This window comes from Carassius auratus, chromosome 28 (genome assembly GCF_003368295.1).
Source record: "Carassius auratus strain Wakin chromosome 28, ASM336829v1, whole genome shotgun sequence".
Taxonomy (NCBI): domain Eukaryota; kingdom Metazoa; phylum Chordata; class Actinopteri; order Cypriniformes; family Cyprinidae; genus Carassius; species Carassius auratus.
This window is the reverse complement of record NC_039270.1, coordinates 13,913,626-13,932,047: the sequence shown is the minus strand read 5'-3', so window position 1 is coordinate 13,932,047 and position 18,422 is coordinate 13,913,626. Positions and strand designations below refer to the sequence as shown.

General features: G+C 37.0%; 2 protein-coding genes across 6 annotated transcripts; both read left to right on the top strand.

Annotated features, from left to right (window-relative positions):
- Positions 1-496: 496 nt before the first annotated feature.
- LOC113046889 (tumor suppressor candidate 5 homolog) lies at positions 497-8,747 on the top strand. 5 transcript variants are annotated; one of them, XM_026207979.1, is made up of 5 exons: positions 497-719; positions 2,739-3,069; positions 3,993-4,285; positions 4,535-4,667; positions 5,628-8,747. In XM_026207979.1, exons 2-5 carry the CDS (start codon positions 2,823-2,825, stop codon positions 5,642-5,644), a joined length of 690 nt encoding a protein of 229 aa, XP_026063764.1. In that variant the 5' UTR covers positions 497-719; positions 2,739-2,822; the 3' UTR covers positions 5,645-8,747. The 5 variants fall into 5 exon arrangements, with proteins under 5 accessions (XP_026063764.1, XP_026063765.1, XP_026063768.1 ...); XM_026207980.1 differs by having other exon boundaries at positions 2,736-3,069; XM_026207983.1 differs by lacking the exon at positions 497-719 and adding an exon at positions 776-812.
- Positions 8,748-13,601: 4,854 nt separating this feature from the next.
- LOC113046888 (zinc finger protein 792) lies at positions 13,602-17,078 on the top strand. The gene is made up of 2 exons (XM_026207978.1): positions 13,602-13,904; positions 15,542-17,078. The coding sequence occupies exons 1-2, from the start codon at positions 13,715-13,717 to the stop codon at positions 16,357-16,359; spliced, it is 1,008 nt and encodes a 335-aa protein (XP_026063763.1). The 5' UTR covers positions 13,602-13,714; the 3' UTR covers positions 16,360-17,078.
- The last annotated feature ends 1,344 nt before the right edge of the window (positions 17,079-18,422 follow it).

Here is an 18,422-nt window from a genome sequence, read left to right as displayed (position 1 = left end):
TGACTCAAAAAATAAAAGGGCACACATTTAACATAAAAAAAAAACATTTAACATTTAAATTACACAAAAAGAGGAAACCTAAGATGCCTGGTAGTACACATATCATGTGAATTAAGTTAGCTGCTATTTGCAATTGTTTAATTTAATAATGTGGAAATACCAATAAAAAATATTCATATCAACAGTAGGTTGTTACACAAGCTCCAGTCTGGATCCAGAACACCTGAGAAGAGATGATGCCAACCACTCAAGAGGACCTCAGATGAACTAACAAATATTACTATAAGTTTGATTGCATCATATAATAATTGCTCTTAATAAAGATCATCGTTGGTTTGATTACGTCTGTAATTGATTTTTTCCCCATACATTTCTGCCATATGTACATTAACTGATAACCTACTACCAAGTATTGTAGAAACTTAGCTTTCTCTCTACGAGTAAACCACCAAAAAAGAGAAACACGCGCACGCCACAGAGTGGAGCACGCGCACAGGTTCACGCAGTGAGGGAGAGCAGACTCATAAACGCAGTGGATCATATGCCGACACATCACTCCACGTTTTTACATTGATACACACTAGGATATAGTAGAACAAAGCAATCATCTGCAATTCATCTTAATTCTGAACGTCGATGTGCTGCTTTTCGTACTATACTTTACATACAAAATGAGAAAGATCCTAATGATTTTTGCAGTCATTTTGCATTAGATTAAGGTGAGTTCACTTTCGATCTGCATACATGCTTCTGTTTATTACGATCATGTCGGTTCTCGCATCAGTGCATCAGTCCTGGCTCGGGTGCTGTGGGTGTGTCACTTTTCTTACTGCTGTTTTCTGTATGAATACGTGTGCATGCGCTGCTCTCGGTGTCTTTGATTATTATTCTCACTGAATTATAATATAGCCGTTTAGCAGGCGCGCAGAGGACCTTTGTGTGTCTGCTGTGCGCTCATCTCCAGACTGCTGCCTCTTTGAATTTCAAAGCGTGAGACAGGTGAAAGGGAAAAGTCATTGATGTGAGATTGATTGATTATTCAATTGATTTGAGGATTATGTTAAAAGCAACATGGCTTATGAGTCAGCTGCAGCGTTCAGTTAGTATTTATTGTCATAAATCATCAAATGTTTTATAGTTGCAGATATGGGTGTGTCATTTGATGTTCTTTGTTTTCTCACAGACGTTGGTGTTTAGGCTATATTTAAGGCTCATGTGGACTTTTAAGTACAACGTGTACTTTATGTAATTACTTTGTTTCTATCTGAATATGATGAATATGATTAGGGTCTTTTGTTGGTTTCATTTAGCATTTGAATAGGTGTTTTTCTGAGGTCTTAGATGAGACCGAGCTAGTTTTAAGGACCACACATAGATACAACATGTGTAGATTTGGGAAGTCCGGTTTTGATGGCTGCAGCTCTCCCACAACAATCTGTCATCGTTCAGATCTGTAGGACGAGGCGGATGAGGCTGTGGTCTTTATCTTTATTAGATTCCTGCTCTGAGGGAGATTAAATGTAAGCAGGTGGACAGGTGCAGACTGAGATGTTGAAAAAAAGCAGCCCATCCTGGTTACAGTTCACTTGACAGAATGATTTACCATAGCTTGGTTAATTATGGAGTAAAGAACAGATAAAGTATAGTGAATTTGTTTACATATTATTATCTCCAAATTTTTTTACAATAGCAACCTAATGTAGATTTTATGTTGGTTTCTTTTGTTCCAGCTTAATTTTCAGCAACAACAATTCATCCTTTTAAATATATATGTATTTCCTTTTTTTTACAAAAAGTGTATACACTTTGTCTCCAGCACAATCAAAACATTGCTCTATATGTTTAAAATACCAAAATGTTTGCTCACAGTTTGGGCCATGTCTATCTGTTTTTCAAACAAGAGGTAGACAGGGCTAGTGTTTTGGAAAGCTGGTTTAAAAACAGACAATTTTTATTTAATTCTATTGAATGTAAAAATGAAGATAAGTGCTAGTAAGATGAGTTCCAGTAATTTGCTAAAAACAAAAACAAACAGTAAACCAGCAAAAATGAAATATTATTACCTTTTTGAATTATGTTAAAATGAAATTTGTTCCCGTGATCAAAGCTGAATTTTCATAATCATTAATCCAGTCTTCAGTGTCACATGATCCTTCAGAAATCATGCTGATTTGGTTCTCAAGTAACATTTGTTGTGGACTATGCTTTTGTGCTACTTATTATTATTACTATTTTTGTTATTGTTGTGGAAACCATGATTCATTTGCTAGGATTCTTTGATGAATATAAAGTTTAAAAGAACAGAATTTTTTTAATAAAACTTTTGTAATTATATAAATTAGAAACTTCTTTAGTGTCAATTTTGACCATCTTTGCAAAAAAAGGAATACTTTCTTAAAAAACAAATATATATATATATATATATATATATATATATATATATATATATATATATATATATATATATATATATATATCTATATATATATCTATATATATATATATCTATATATATATATATATATAGATATATATATATATAGATATATATATATATATAGATATATATATATATATATACACACATACATATCTGAATATGATGAATATTATATATATTTTACACACAGTACTGAATGATAGTGTAAACTATTGACTTCATAATAAAAGAGCATGTTAATAGGCATTGTAAAATATATATAATGTCTTAAATATTTTTGTTGATTTTTACCCAGCAGTTCTCAACAAATCAGAAATCCTAAATTCATACGGACATATACGATTAATTTTGCCACACATCAGTTGTCATAAACATCTTGGGAATGGATGTGAACGCTGAGGACACTGCTGCTCCTGGTGCAGTGGAGGAAGAACAGCAACAGCAACAATCAGAGCAAGAGACCAGTCAGCAACCAGATACAGAGTCACACCTCACCGCCAACACCTCACAGCCAGTCAAGACCGAGCAACAAGATCCACCCCCCACCACAACACCCGGAGACCCCGCCCCCTCTCAGGATGCCCCACCCAGAGATCACCTGACAGTCATCCACGAGAACATGGAAACAAGTAAATAACTATTTCAAATTGATTGTAGTCATGCATTTTGCAGCTTTGAGGTCATCTATATGTAAGTGTACACCTAAAAGGTTGCAAAATTAACATTTAGTAGATTCAAATTTATTAGATTCATGAAATTATCTTGCACTGACCAGCATTAAGTCTAACAGTGCTGCATTTATTTGATCAAAAATACAATAAAACATTAATATTGTGATATATTACTAAAATTTAATAACTGTTAATAACTATTAATAACTGTTTTAATATATCTGAAAAATCGAATTTATTTCTGTGATTTCAGCATCATTATCAATGTTTAACACAGTTAATGCTTTGTGGAAACCATACATTTTTCCTAAAAAAATTTAATTGATGATTAGAAAGTTCTATAGAACTGCAGCATAACCAGTTTTTGTTCATTTTGTTCATCTCCTCACTGGAAACTTATAATAATTCAGTGCATCCTTACTGAACAAAATAATTTATTTCCTTTTAATAAATCTTTTGAATGAAGGAAGGAAAGAAAACAGCCCTTTAATGGGGTCTTTAAGTACCACCTTTTCGTCCAACAGTGATGTACAAGCTGCTTCTTCTGTCCTTATGAGAAAAACGATCTCTTGCCATTTTTTTCTCAAATTCTTTGAGTGTTAATCTTAGAGCAGGAACCAGACTGAAATACAATGATTTACAACCTCGCTCTGCTTTCACTCTGTTTTCTCCTCAGCTTTTGTCCCATCCCCCACTCTCTTTTCTTGTCTGCTTTTCTCAAGTAGATGAGTCAGATGCAGCTCCCCTCTGCCAGTAAAAACTGAGCAGGAGATATCAGCGCCTTTAGTTTATAAACAAACAAAAGTATTGCTGCTTTTGAAAATAGACATTCTGAAATGTAGCTATCGCCTCATGTGTTTCTCTCTTTCGCATCACTACAGGTAATGGTGTTTGCCCTGGTCCTATTGTAAGATCTCCGATCGCTGTTTCTCCTCCTCGTCAGCTGCATGCCAAGCCCAACCTTGCACACGCAAACGGACGAGCCAGGCTGAGCAGCCGCTCCGGGTCATTGAGTCACGCGGGGTCACCTCGACCCTCACTCACCAGACAGCCCAGCGCAGCCACTGATGTCGGAGACGGCTCCAAACCCAACGATTATCTCGTATGGGCGATTCTGGCCTGCCTCTGCCCTGTCTGGCCCATTAACATCGTGGGCTTGACCTTCTCGGTCATGGTGTGTGCTTGTGTGTTCATGGGGTGGGATTGTTGGATACAGTTTCTGTCGAGTAAGGAGGGACTGGGATTTCACTTGTGTATGCAAGAATTATGCTACGCAGTGCACAAAAGTAGCTTCTTTGCCTTTGGAGGTTCAATTGAAAACATTTCTTACTAGGCGAGAAACTGTATTTGGCATAATTCCTTCTGGTGGTAATGGAATTAGTTGTTCTCTCCTTTTCATTACAACTTCTCTTTCTACTCTCAGTCTCGAAACAGTCTGCAGCAGGGCAATGTGGACGGTGCACGTCGTCTTGGCCAGAATGCAAAAATCCTGTCCATCGTGTCATTGGTGGGTGGGATAGTCATCATTGTTATTACTATCGTCATCAACTGGGGTGGTGAGTATCTTTCCCATGAGGCCAGAGCATGTGAAATTGAATGCAAGCTTAGAGCTGACTCTGTGATTTGGATCGATGTCGAGTTTTAAATTAGATCTGATTGCAGGTGAGACTGGTCTCTGGCCTGTAACTGTATCTAATGGATCTAAGTTTGGTGTTTTAAAGTTTGTATAAGTAGTGATTTTCACAGTTAACCTGTCATACATCTGATATTCTATTTAAAGGTTAGATTTACATCAAATTTGTTGTCAATTCAGGAAATATTTAAAATGCATTTTAAATGCACCATTTAAAAGTTTGGGTTTTAATGTTTCTGAAAGAAATCTCTTATACTCTAATACAAGGCTGCATTTATTTGATCAAAAATATAGTGAAAAACAGAAGTAAATTAATATATTATTACCATTTAAAATAATTGTTTTCTATTTTAATATATTTTAACACGGCAAGCTGAATTTTCAGCAACATTAATCCTTCAGAAATCCTTCTGATATGATTTGCTGCTCAAGAAACATTTCTTATTATTATCAATGTAACGGAAAAAAAGTTGAGTTAATATTATTGTGGAAATAATATTGTCTTTTCAAGATTTTATAATGAACAGAAAGTTCAACAAGACAATATGTTTTTTTGGAATAGAAATCTTTTTGTAACTTTCTAAATGATAAATTGATAAATGAAATTAATCCTTTCTGAATAAAAGCATTAATTTACTATGAAAAAATCCTACTGGCCCTAAACATTTGAATGGTTTGAAAGAATATACAATGCTGAAGAACAGAAAGATCACAAGCTGGCTTTGCTGTGTCTCTTCTTGTGTCTGTTGCAAGCTTTTGTGCAAAGAAATTGTGCAAGAATTTTTTTGCATTGAAATGTTTATATGTGTATGATTTTTGAAGTAGGTGTTTCGTTTAAAATTCACTTTGCTTCATTCTTTCAACACCTCTTCTTCTCTTTCAGTAATCCTTAAGACCTGATGGCCGTCACGTAAAATTCACAGCCAACAACCAATCCATGAAGACCATTTTCTTCTTCCATGTGTCATTCATCTCTCTACATCTGAATGCTCCTGAATGCTTTCTCAGTTGTTTTGACTCTGAAGCTGAATGTAACATTTATCTTCTATCGCTCCAGAACGATAAAAACAACATGGACTCTTCAGCTCTCCGAATGCCTGGAATCACAGTCGAAGCGGCAAGGCGTGAATGTTTGTTTGTTTCATTTTTTCAGGAAAAAACTCATGGTTTGAGATGATGTCACCAAGGAGACCACACATATGATCTCATTTCATTATTCATGCACCCCTTGAGGATGTGAGGGAGGACAAGAATGAGAGGGAATTGGAGGGGATTTGGTTCTCGACAAAGATTAGAAGTATTTTTAATGCACAAGCTGATTTTAGCATCCCTGTTCAAAAGTATGAATCCATGAAGAAAGCTCAGATTAAAATGTAATCGATTATATAAAACAGCAGATGGCTTCCGAGTTGGCATCCATCCACAGATGAGTCCAGTTACCTTAAGAGCTGCTCTAGACACACTTTCATCTAGGCTTTCTTTTTTCCTCTGATGAAAAGATGAGCTGCACCCAGCGTTTAAACATAGGCTCTTCGTTTTGGATCAGACATGATGATTTTGTCTCAAAGGATTGAAATGATGTGGAAAAAACAGTACAGGAGCCTCTCTTTATCACTCACGATGTACAGATATTAAGATGAGTTCATCACACATAAACAAGAAGAATCCTACAGATAGAGAAGGAGGGAGAGGTGAGGAGAAAGTGGGAGGGATCGAGACCTAGCCGCAGTCTTTTGTTTCACACAGATGGAGGGATGGAGAGAGAAGGATACGGGAGGAGAGGAGGGGGGCAGATGAAAAGATACCCCAGAGATTTAGGGAATGCAGTAGTGTGGAGAGGGATCAGAGCTGCCTCTGATTGGCTGCTTGCGTGTGTGTGTGAGTGTGAGAAGCCAATATCGTAACGCTCACCAACATGCTCTCCCCTCTTCCTCACAGCTATGCTCGGCCGGATCCTTCAAGGCAAACAGAAAGCAGACCATTCATTTAGTATTGTGTTTTAGCAGTATGAAGCAAATCGATGATACAAACAGTCATGTTTTCATACCGTAATGTTTACTGTAGAATCAGACTGGAGCGCTAGGACGTTTCGACCATGGCAAATCATTTTACACTGCTACAAACTGTTTGTTTGGTGGAATGATTTGTGTTGCTCAACAGAATGATACCTGAATCCTTCCAGGTCAGGCCACACCGATTGTGCCAAAATTTGAGACTCCAGCTCTGGAGGGCATGTTTGTGACTGAAACAGGAAATGAGAGCGTGGATGCATTTTTAAGATGGCATGCACTTGGTATTAAAATTCTGTCCCATACTGATAAGTCATTTATTGTTTTCTTGTTATCTCTGACCGCCGACAAATAGCTGATATTAAAAATGTATACTATTTTGTCTATAAAAAGAATAAAACACTAAAAATATAATTTAATATCAACCAAACAGTATCCAATATTGCCAGACGGATAGATTTACATGCTACAGACTGATAATTAAACATAAAAAAGAAAAGGAAATGAGCAAGCACAATTATATATCCAATATCAACAACAACAAAAAATGTTTTATTTGCTTGACCGATATACTTTATTCCAATCAACTGATACATGTATGTAAAACTACAGAAATATCACTCAAATAAATAAATTGATAAATTGATGTGTAAAAATAGAGGAAATTACTGTAGCATGCACAATTAAATGGCCAAATATCCAGATTTATGTTGATGCCAAACTAAGTTTAACAGGTCAGGATCTTATTGTAATCTTATCCCTACATGCAGAGTTCTTTTATAGATAAAATTACAATTCCCTCATTTCCATGGCTTCAGGTCTCCTGCATGCAGAATATGACTCATTGTTTTTTTGATGTTTACAGCTTTTTGTTGGCGATGGGGGCATTCGTTATCTCTCTGAAATCGAGTATTCTTATTTTTTTACAAGGCAAAACCTTTGCTGTGTAGCACTTTGTAAATGTTCTGTATCTAGTGCAACATATTCAGTACCACAAACAGTATGAATGTGGATAAGCATGCTGACTCAGGTTGGGTGCTGATGACAGGGTGAAAGGCCCACATTTTTGGGCCTTACTTTGGCTTTGGCTTGCATGAACGGATGGGGCTACAATCGTCTTTTTGATACATTTCAGTTTGCGACTGCTCTACATCCCCACCACTCAAATATAAATGAGCGTAGCATGCACATTAAATCCAACCATGTGCAGTCAGTGAATGCCAGCTTGACTTTTTTTCTCCTGAATTGTTCTGCTTGGCTATATTTATATTTAACCTGCCAACAAATTCATGCTTGTATATACATATGTATTTATATTTGTGGCCTGTACATATTTGTACCGCTTCCATTCATGTCTGCTAATCTGAATCTCTTCGATGGACATGAATCGTGTTCGTAATGCAAATCTTGACTGTTAACACTGCAGTGCTTTCACACATTTTCTCACTCTTGAGTATTTTTATTGGTATGTAATTTGAAATCGGCTGTCTTAGCGTATATTTAGTCTGCGGCCGTTTGTTTTGTATGCCGTTTGTGCTTTGCTGAAATGTTGACCTTCCAAGCACGAATACAGCTCGCCTTTGCTGCACAGAGCAATTCTATCAAGAAATGTTTCAAAGACGCCAGTCGAGTCAATTCTGTGGGTCACAAGTTCTACCTGCTGTTCAACGTATCTATGTATTGATGTGAAGGAAAATAATAATGTTTTTGTGTTTATTAAACATTCCCTTGCAAATTCAACTATATTTTGGTGAAAGCACCTGTGCTAGTCAAGACTTGACTCTGTGACATGAAATGATTTGAGAGGCATTATGATAACTCTTGTTGCTAATATAATCCTGATTCCATGCAGATCTGCCTGTGCATGCCTTAATGAATTGCTATGGAACAATATGTGATAGATCTTGAGGTATTGATCCTCCTTCTGCTCTGTACCGACACTGATTATGCATCCTTGAGTCCAGTGAATAAACTGTCTCTCATTAATTATGCCACTACCGTGTGTTCCTTCTCTGTCATTATAAACACATTTGAGGCTCTGTGTACCAGCCTTTAGGCCTCAGTTAAGGGCTTTTCACATTTTTAACCCTGTGTTATTGTCTTTCTAATCCCACTTTTAACCTGGGTAAAGGTCACACTTGTAATTTAGAAGCGGGGTAAGCACTGCTTTTTAACTGGGGTTGTGGAACCCTGCTCCAGAGCAGGCTTAGCACTGCTTTTGTGATGTTAACCCACATTGTGTTGTCAACTTAGAGTGAAATAATGCTGAGAATTTCACGACCAGGGCCCTAACCACCATAGGCATCGAGAGGAGCAAGAAATGGCTAAAATAAAAATTAAAAATAAAAATTAAAAAAACTGTCTCTCCCAACATTGTAAATCCTTCCACTGTTCTGCAGCACACGTAATTATGCATAAAGGTCTATTTTAAGTTTACAAGTTACATTTTTTGGCTGGTGTGTGCCTCATCTGTCTATGAGCGCTTGCCAGTGTCAAAGTGACTGAAATGCCCAATCAAATTAAAGTAGGCAAGGTTTATTGGTCACAGAACTAGAATCCAAGGTGTGAAACTTGTGATGAAAGTAGCTAAATGTAATATCTGACAGCTGTTTTACTATAGAAATGTTAAACAACCAACAGTAATATCCAGTTCAAACTACTCAACCTTTTACTCAAGTTTTGCTATTTTTAATGTAAAACAGGGTATAATGTATTTGATTCCAGTCAATGACACTGACACAGCAAATATACAATGATAACCCAGGTTTTAGATTTTACAGTGTGAAATAACAGTGTATGAATAATTCATTGTTAACCTTGTGGCAAGATAACCCAGGATTTCCTTGTCATTCAGGGTTCAGAATGACCCAGGGTTAGCTAATTCAAGTGGGAAAAGCCATTATATAGTGTTTATTCGCTCCTCACAGGAGACACTCTTTCCCTCTCTGCTGTTTCCTCGCTCCCTCAATACCGCACATGTCTCCAGGACGTTACAGTTTCCAGGGCAACGGTTGGTAGGCGAGGAGGACAGTGAGGGACCGGGGTGCAGCAGGATCGGGAAAATGAGAGTGTGCGCTCAGATTTCACTGGTGTGTTAAAAAAAAAATCGATCTCATTTGAATTTTATAGCAGCATGCATTATTAAAAGACTCTGGGGGAGTGGAGATGGTGAGAGAAAGTGTGAGCGGGTCAGGTTAATGGCTGCTGCAGAGGCAGACTGGTTTACAGTTGATGCTTTGAAATGGAGACAGTGAAAATGGGATATTTTTGTGCAACAGACAGGAAGAGGAGAGAACGATCGAAAGGAGAGAAAAGAAATGGCACAGAAACTACAAATGTATAAGGACATGTTGTTTTAGCCCGCTTGGCATATGATTATATAAGAATGTTTTGTTTAGTGAGCAAAATCAAGTAATATGTTGAAAAGTGAATGATGATGCTGCCAGACAGAAGGAAGGGGGGGCTCTGAAGTCGGACACGACAGAAAGATTTCTGACTGCAATAAATACAGCTGAAACCAGGGCTGCACAATTGATTGAATTACTAATCGTTGTTACAGTTATGGATGGTACAATTACACAATCATTCAAAGCAACAATTAATCTTTCAAAGTCCACTTATGTTATACGCCTACTTGAGATTTTTTCCTTCTACATGTTATCTTAATGGTTTATCCCATTATTTAAATTTTAGTTTAAGCATAACATTATATTCATATTTTTACTTTTTTATAACTTAAAGAAGAATCCAATCCGATGTATAGTTGACATTTGAGGCTTAATACTATAGAAAAGCACTAAACGTTTTTCAGTTATGTGTTTTCAGCTTGTTTATTTTCACATAAAAATACAGCATACAGTTGCATATTTGCTCAAATTAGTGGTGAGCATAAGAGATTTCTTTCAACAACCTTGAAAATGTTTCCTGACACCAACCTTTTGCTTACACGAGACACTAGATTTGCTAAATGGATCCCTGCTGCTAATGAATAAGCTTAATGAGGATTAAATTAACACTTCATCTGAATTTAGCCAATGCACAATTCATAACTTCCAAATATGTTCTTATATATATACACTGAACAGACTGAGAGAGACCGGTAAAGGTTAAATGTCACTAAGAAAACAGACAAGAAGTGGTGGAGACGACAAGACGGAGTGCACTCTTCACCTTGGTGGATTTAATTACACAATCTAATCAAGTAAGGTGATTGTTAAATCGGATCTGAGTGGGAAAGGTTGTATCTTTGTCTGCTTGGCTGGCTTTAGGTCCTTGTTTGACCGTGATGGTAATAGCAGTTGAGAACTGGAAGGGTGGGAGTAATACACAGACATCCAGCTCACATTAAACCTTCTGATGCATGTTCATTACAGTGGACAGGTCTTTAAAAGCATTCTATCTATGATGTTGCATGCTAACAACCTCTCAGGTGATGAACCAAGACCCTTTTGTCATGGTCAGATGTGTTTCTGTAAAATGAAATTTTGTGATTTTGGCAGGGTTGCCAACTCCCACGGATCTGGTTCAGATGCGTGAGAGTTGTCAACCCTGATTTACTTTATAATTATGACATTACATATTTAAATTTTCATGTAACAGACAATATTTGTATCTGTATTTGTATCTATAACAATCACAACATTTTTCGTATCTGCATTTGGATCCAGCGTTGATAAAACCGTTATGACTATCTCTTTTTTCATAGTTATCACTGAACAAGTATGTCGTGTTAAACTAAAATAATTATTCATTTCTAAAATAACATTTATCATGCAAGCAGAGAGATGTCATGACAAACGTTTAGTGTTCATTTCAACTTCACTAAACAAATGTGCGTGTGCCGTGCAAACCAGCAAAAGGTAAAGATGCAAACACGTAGGACAAGTAGAAAATGTATCCGTATCGAAGCTGATTATTAGCCTGCTAGAACTGGTTTGGTTTTTGAGAGACTGACGCGCAATGCTGCTGTTCGATTGGTGAGCGCGTTGCGCTTAATCCATTCATTCGTTTCATATCGTAGCTTAAGCTTTAAATCATTGCCTTTTAAACATATTCAAATAATGGAACGTGTATTATGTATTATTATAGGTGATATTACTCTTGCACTTGCACAGCTCTGATTTCTGAGAGATGCACGGAGAGACAACAGCAATGCTGTGTTTGATTTGCGCTCTTTTCATTCATAAAGTTTCCGTTCATTCACTTTACACTCGTGACTCTAGAGGTCTGTTGTTGCGCTGATTCCCTGGCTCACCTGTTATCTAAACTCCGGACTGTGCCAGCTTCAGCCTCACATTATCACAGTATTCAGGCAGAATTATTCTGAATTTATTTGTCTGTTATTCATTTTTGAAGCCATTATCCGTGCCATTCCGAATAAGGCTTCAGACACATCCCTATATTATTAGGCTACATAACATATTTTAATTTTATGTGCAACACAGATAAGGTCATAGAAAGTAACAGCTACACGCAATTTTGTAATCCTAAAATTCATGTCGTACTTGCAAACTCTTTGTACGCATTATGGTTAATGCATGCTCGACTAGTCGATTGTTTCCGACAGCGCCGACTAGTGGTTGAAGTAGTCGATCACTCGACTACTCGACTAGTCTATGCAAGCCCTAATATTTTATATATATACACTTTTATATAACTTTCCTTTTTTTTCTTTCTTTTTTTTAAATTTTTTTTATTTTATTTTATTTTTTACATATTTGCATTATTTGCCACTTCTATTTCTGATACTGCATGTCATTCCATTATACTTGAGTATGAAATAATACAAAAAGGGACAAAGACTGTCTGTCAGACTTTATAACTATTTCACTGGCTTACAGCAGTAGACATGTTCTAGAAAAGGGTAACTGTGCTCAGAACTTAATTAATACCGGAGATGGAAAGATGTGATTCCCTGCAGTACAATCATCCATCTTATGATTAAAAGCTAAGTCATTTAATAGATGGAAAGCTCAGTTCCACTGAGACAGATGAAGGTTTCCTGTCTGTAATAGGACTTAAACTCCTGTGTTTATTAAAGGTTTAACTAAGTAAGGAATATGCCATCCGCATAAAAGTTAAGAGGGTAAACTGCTCAGGCATAATTGTATCCAAATTCATAACTAAGTGTTGCAATCTTGAAACATTCACACCAAAAATTAAATATTCAGTTAAGAGCAGTTTCGTAAGATTGAATAGGACTGCATTGTTCGCCTCCAAACACAACAGCGCCTTCATATGGTCGTCTTTAAAACATTACCAAATCAAAATGTGTTTGCACCTTGTCAACAGTGAGCAGTAGCCTATCTACATAAGTACAAACATTTAAGATGTAATATTTAAGGGGATACTGTTAATGAATGTTATTATTCAGGTTCTGAAATAGACTTTTAGAGTTATTATAGTCTACAGAGTGGCCTACGACGTGAAAAGCTACTAAACTAATTTCTTCGAATATAGTCACTTATTAGACTAGACACTGTTGTCTCGTTTTAATAAATGAAAAAAAGTGCAAATAGGCGCAAAGGCGTGCATAATAATAATAATAATAATAACAATAATAAGGTAATTTGGTAACTTCGAGAATGTACAGCTCGGCTAAATATGGATTCGAAAACAAACTCTTTGAGATAAGCATTAAAGATACTGGCTTCAAATCTAACTTTACTCCCAGCCACTGAACCTACAAATACATCAAAACAATACTGTGAATAATTACATTAATAATCTTCACTCGTAGATCTTCAGTAAATAATAAAAATAATGTAATAATAATAATAATCGATTAGCCATAAGCCTAGTTTGTAAATGTGATGTACATGTTCATACAGTGCAGTAGGTGGCAGTGATACCCATCTAGAGTCTGCGAACAGCCTTTAAACCAAGACGAGAAGAAGCAAGTGTGGAGAGTTGCTTTTATTCGCGTTTCGTCGGATTTGTTTTCGTTTTATACTTCGTGAAAATGTCGAGACTAGATAGGATACATTCTAACCTGATGAAGCGAATGTCAATTGTCATTCGTGATATTTGGGTGGAGGTGGAAGCGACGGTGAAGGACTATCAGAAGGAAGCAGCCCAAACACGGTCAGAAAACGCGAGGCTGAAACAACAGCTCAGGGATGCCCTGAGCAGGAATCAGGCACATTTGAACGGTAAACTCGCACTTAAACACACACACAGACTCTGTTTGGTGTACTCAAGTCAGTTGAAGGTTGACTAGATTTCCTGTAAACTCCAATTGAATAGTAGAAATGAATGTCACAGAAGCGTAGATGGCATTTTGTCCACTAAGTTTCGGTCTCACATCAGTGGTCATGTCCTGTCGTATCCAGCTATTACAATATCATAATTTTAACATACCTCGTTGAATGCATATTCGATTAATTGTAAAATGATAATAACACTTTTACACTCTGATGGATGGAGAGGACAGTGGCTACATTTGCAGGGCCACGAGAGAAGGAAATATATGATTGGTCTTATGAAAGCTTGACCAGTCCGCCACAATCGTTAATTGGTCCATTTTACTCCGAGCTTTTATGTTTGTTTGGATTTTATGAAGTTACGTAATATCTATTTGAATGCAAGTAAAGATTTAGAACTTTTGAAATCCTTTAGAACCTTAGTTGAAATGAATGGATATATGTTCATCAAATTTGGGACCAACGGAGAAAAGTTTTCTCCTGAATGGTTAAATGGTCTATTTGTTTTGTTCATGTAAATAATGAAAATATGATTACAGAAATGATCGTTATCTTCATTAAACAAGCAAAGCCTTGCTTTAATGGCTGCTGTGAGTAATGCAGGTAATGTGAAATGTAATTCCTCAGTAGCGCACTTAAGTCTGTGACACCAAACAGGTTTCAAGGAGATACAGATTCAGCCATTATACAAACACTTTGACAAATGGATAAAAAGGTCTTTAAAGGATATGATGCTATTTATAATTTTCCTTTCTCTTTAGAGTGTTACAAGCTCATGGTGCATAAAGAAGATTTGTAAAGTAGAAAAGACTGAAGTCTCAAATCCAAAGAGATATTCTTTATCAAAGTTAAGACTGCCACCCCCCCTAAAACAGCTCATTCAAACACGCCCCCACATGTTTACATCACCATGTGGAAATATTTGTATGCCACCCAAATGTTCACACAAAGAAAGATGGCGTGGTTTCAGTAACACAGTTAGTGTTGTAGGAATCATGTCAGGGAGATGCTGTGTGTATCTAGGAGAAAGCACTTTATTTGGCCTTTTGAAAGTATATGCATTTAGGAATTTTTAAGATTACTTACAATAGAACAGCAACGCATTTTATAGATGTCCGTTTCGTGGACCTAGGAGAGGAGGTCATTCTGGCTTTCCTATGACAAATAACTGTTTACATTTATTCTGAAAGAAGCTTGCGATTATGGAAAAGGGTGTTCCATTTCCGAAGAGTGCTTGCAGTGATCGGCCAATCACAATGCACTGGGTCAGTTGGCCAATCAGAGCAGACTGCGCTTGTCTGAAGGAGGGACTTTGTAGAAAACTACGCGTTTAGAAGTGGGGCATAGAGGACCTACAATAATGTAAAGTATTAGAGTAAAGTAAAGTATTTATTATTTTTTTTTATTAAAGCACGTCAACATATTCTGGTACACCAAATACACAAAATAATGATCTTAAAAAAAAAGGATCATATGGCCCCTTTAAAACTGTCATATTTACATTTGCATTTGATGAATAAAATTACTGATACTAATAATGAAAATAATTGAGTAAAATCATGAGTTTTCATGATTTCATCATACAGGAGTACACTATGTCCCTCCTGATGAAGCCTCACCCACAGAATTACCAGCGTGTGGATATGGGTCCTCAGCTGAATCTGAAGACCCCGAAGACCAGCAAACAGAGGGCGAAGCCCAGAGTCAGGCTTCACCTAGTGAACTGAAGCCGCGCATACTAGATGTCATTTCAGTCTGTAAGACGGAAGCAGAAGATAGAGAGCTAGTGCATCAAAAAGATGTCTCATCTGTAGGTGAACAACGGATTAACAGCTCGAGTACGGATGAGACATTGTACAGGAACGCAGCCACTGTGGCAACACAGAGGGTCAAGACTGAGCCCGAGGACACCATCATCACAATAACGTCTTCAGTTACTACAACCCCTGCCCACGCCGGTCCACGTCAAGACTCAGAACCCGCTCACCAGACGAGAGCAGCCAGTGATGCTTCCACCCTGTTAAAGAGAGCGCAGAAGAAGGACTGCCTTCGCTCACGATACACCATGCCTAGGAGAGCATCCGCAAAAGATCACGCTCATGAAGAGCCGTACAGGTGTAACAAATGTGGAAGGCAGTTAAAGGACTTGGCAAAGCTGCAGCTGCACAAGAAATTGCATGAAAGGTCCTTCATCTGTCACTGGTGCGGCAGAAACTTCTCAAAGTTTGACTACCTTCGGATGCATATGCGCACACACACCGGAGAACGGCCTTACCGCTGCCACTGGTGCTCAAAGACCTTCAGCCAGAGCGGAAACATGAGGAGACATGAGCGCACCTGCAGGAATTTTAACGAAGAATCGACATCGCATGGGCTGGAAGATCAGCATCTGTCCGGCGACTGACCAGTGCGTCATTGTTGCCAGATCACACCTTGACAAAGAACCGGTTGTTGTGATAGAGCTGAAAACTGATTTTTCATTATATATATTGGGATATTTATGATTTTATCAAGTATGTTAGAAGCTTCCATGTTACAGAACGTTCAGAAAGCCCTTATGCTGTTTGACCAACATTTCTATGAACTTTTCAGGCCATATGTGTGCACAGATGTCACCAGTAAGTCGAAAAAACATCATGAGAATGAACGTTTGAGCCTTTGAGGAAGATCATGTTCTGTTCCATACTGAGTACCATGACCTACTGTACTTCAAGACTGATGTTTTAATATTATAAATACTCCACAGAGAGCAGTTTCTAGCCAATGAAATGTTTTTTAGGCAGTGCATAACTATAAAAATGTATATTCACTATAGGAAGGAATGACTTTCATTACTTGTTTTATTAATTTAGTTTTTTAATAGTTTTTTCTGGGCTACGCATTACAATTAGAAAATTCCAGGTTTGTAGTGACTGTGGGAATTACAGAGGATGAGTTCAATCTAAAGCAGGACATTAGGATAAGAATCAGTGAGGTAGACTGAATAGTAAAATGTACTTGAACTACAAAATTGTCAGAAGAAAATCATGTAATTTGAGAAGATGTATCTTATGACTGTCAAATGAGGAACTTTGTTGTATGTAAAAACAAACGCTTGAATAAACTAGATTCAGTTTAATTTGACATCAGTAATTTTCTGTATGTGAGGAAAACATGAATCTGGCCATACCTGGGTATGCTCAGTTTGCCTTACCTTGGAAAATTTTACAACCTTTGTTATTTAGAACATATTGTTATTCAATAACTATGTCATAAATATTATACAGTCTTCTAGGTATTTATGTGTCAGCACTCTTTCTTTGTAAGTGATGTTTTTATAGTTTATAGTTGTTCTTAATTTTCTTGTCTTTCTGTTCCTGTGTAGCAGCCCCCCGGCTTTCTCCCAGGTTTAGTTGGGCTATGTCTTTACTAATTTAGGCAAATGGTCAACTAATGTAAATTTCATGTAAAACGATTAACCATAATCTAGAGAAATTTTTATGAAGGAATGGATGTCGGTCTACCATGGCCTTCATAATAAAATCAAGTTATTAATAAATATTTAAGCTCCTAGATTGATGATTAAATAAACTTAGTAGTTGCCATCTATATTAATAAATATAGGTAGAATGTGTGTAGTCTTCACTGTAGCAAGAATGGAATGCGCAACATTATTCCTTTACATGCTGAGATTTGTTTTCCTTTACGTGCTGAACTGTGCTTTCCTAGTAACCAGACCATAAAAGGAGGTCAGGTTGACCTCCCATCTACGAGAACAGGGAGTGATCAAGACAGCTGAGATGTTGATGTATCTGCATAATATTAAAGAATGCTGCTTTATTAAAATGAGAGGTTCTTTAAAATGAGGACTGCATATTGTGTGTGTAACAAACCCTACTGAGAATAGAGTTTCCCCAGAGCTAGGTAACATAGAAGTACAGATAAGTGTGCTCGTGTGTGTGTGTGTGTGTCTGTGTGTGTGAGAAGACTGTCCTGAAGAATTTAGTCAGTTGCCGCCATCCCGATCAGGAATAGGTCTCTGGAGAGTCTTTTACGTCTGACCTCTGATCTCTGTCTCCTAAATAATCACTTAGAGATAGGCTTGAAGTGCTTGCGTCCATATCTGGATATTATCATACTTTATCTAGGTTTTAGAACCAATCATGCATATGTATGTATTGATGTAACTCTTGACCTTTTGTTAATAATCAGCATAATTACTGGTGATTTTTAAAAAGCAAGTAGAGCGGACTACAAACTCCTGTGGAGTAGTGAAGCTGACTTCTGATGAAATTCCAAACTATTTTCTTCATTAGGTTTTCTTCATTCAACACATGGTCCTTGGGTTTCAACTGTAAATTCCCCTACAGTTACTAGTGCAAACCTTTATTAATGTTTTTTTCAAACAGCATTTTTAAAGCTTTTAGAATATTTCAGTTTTTTTTTTTTTTACGGTTTTAAATGAGTAAATATAATTTAAGTTACTAC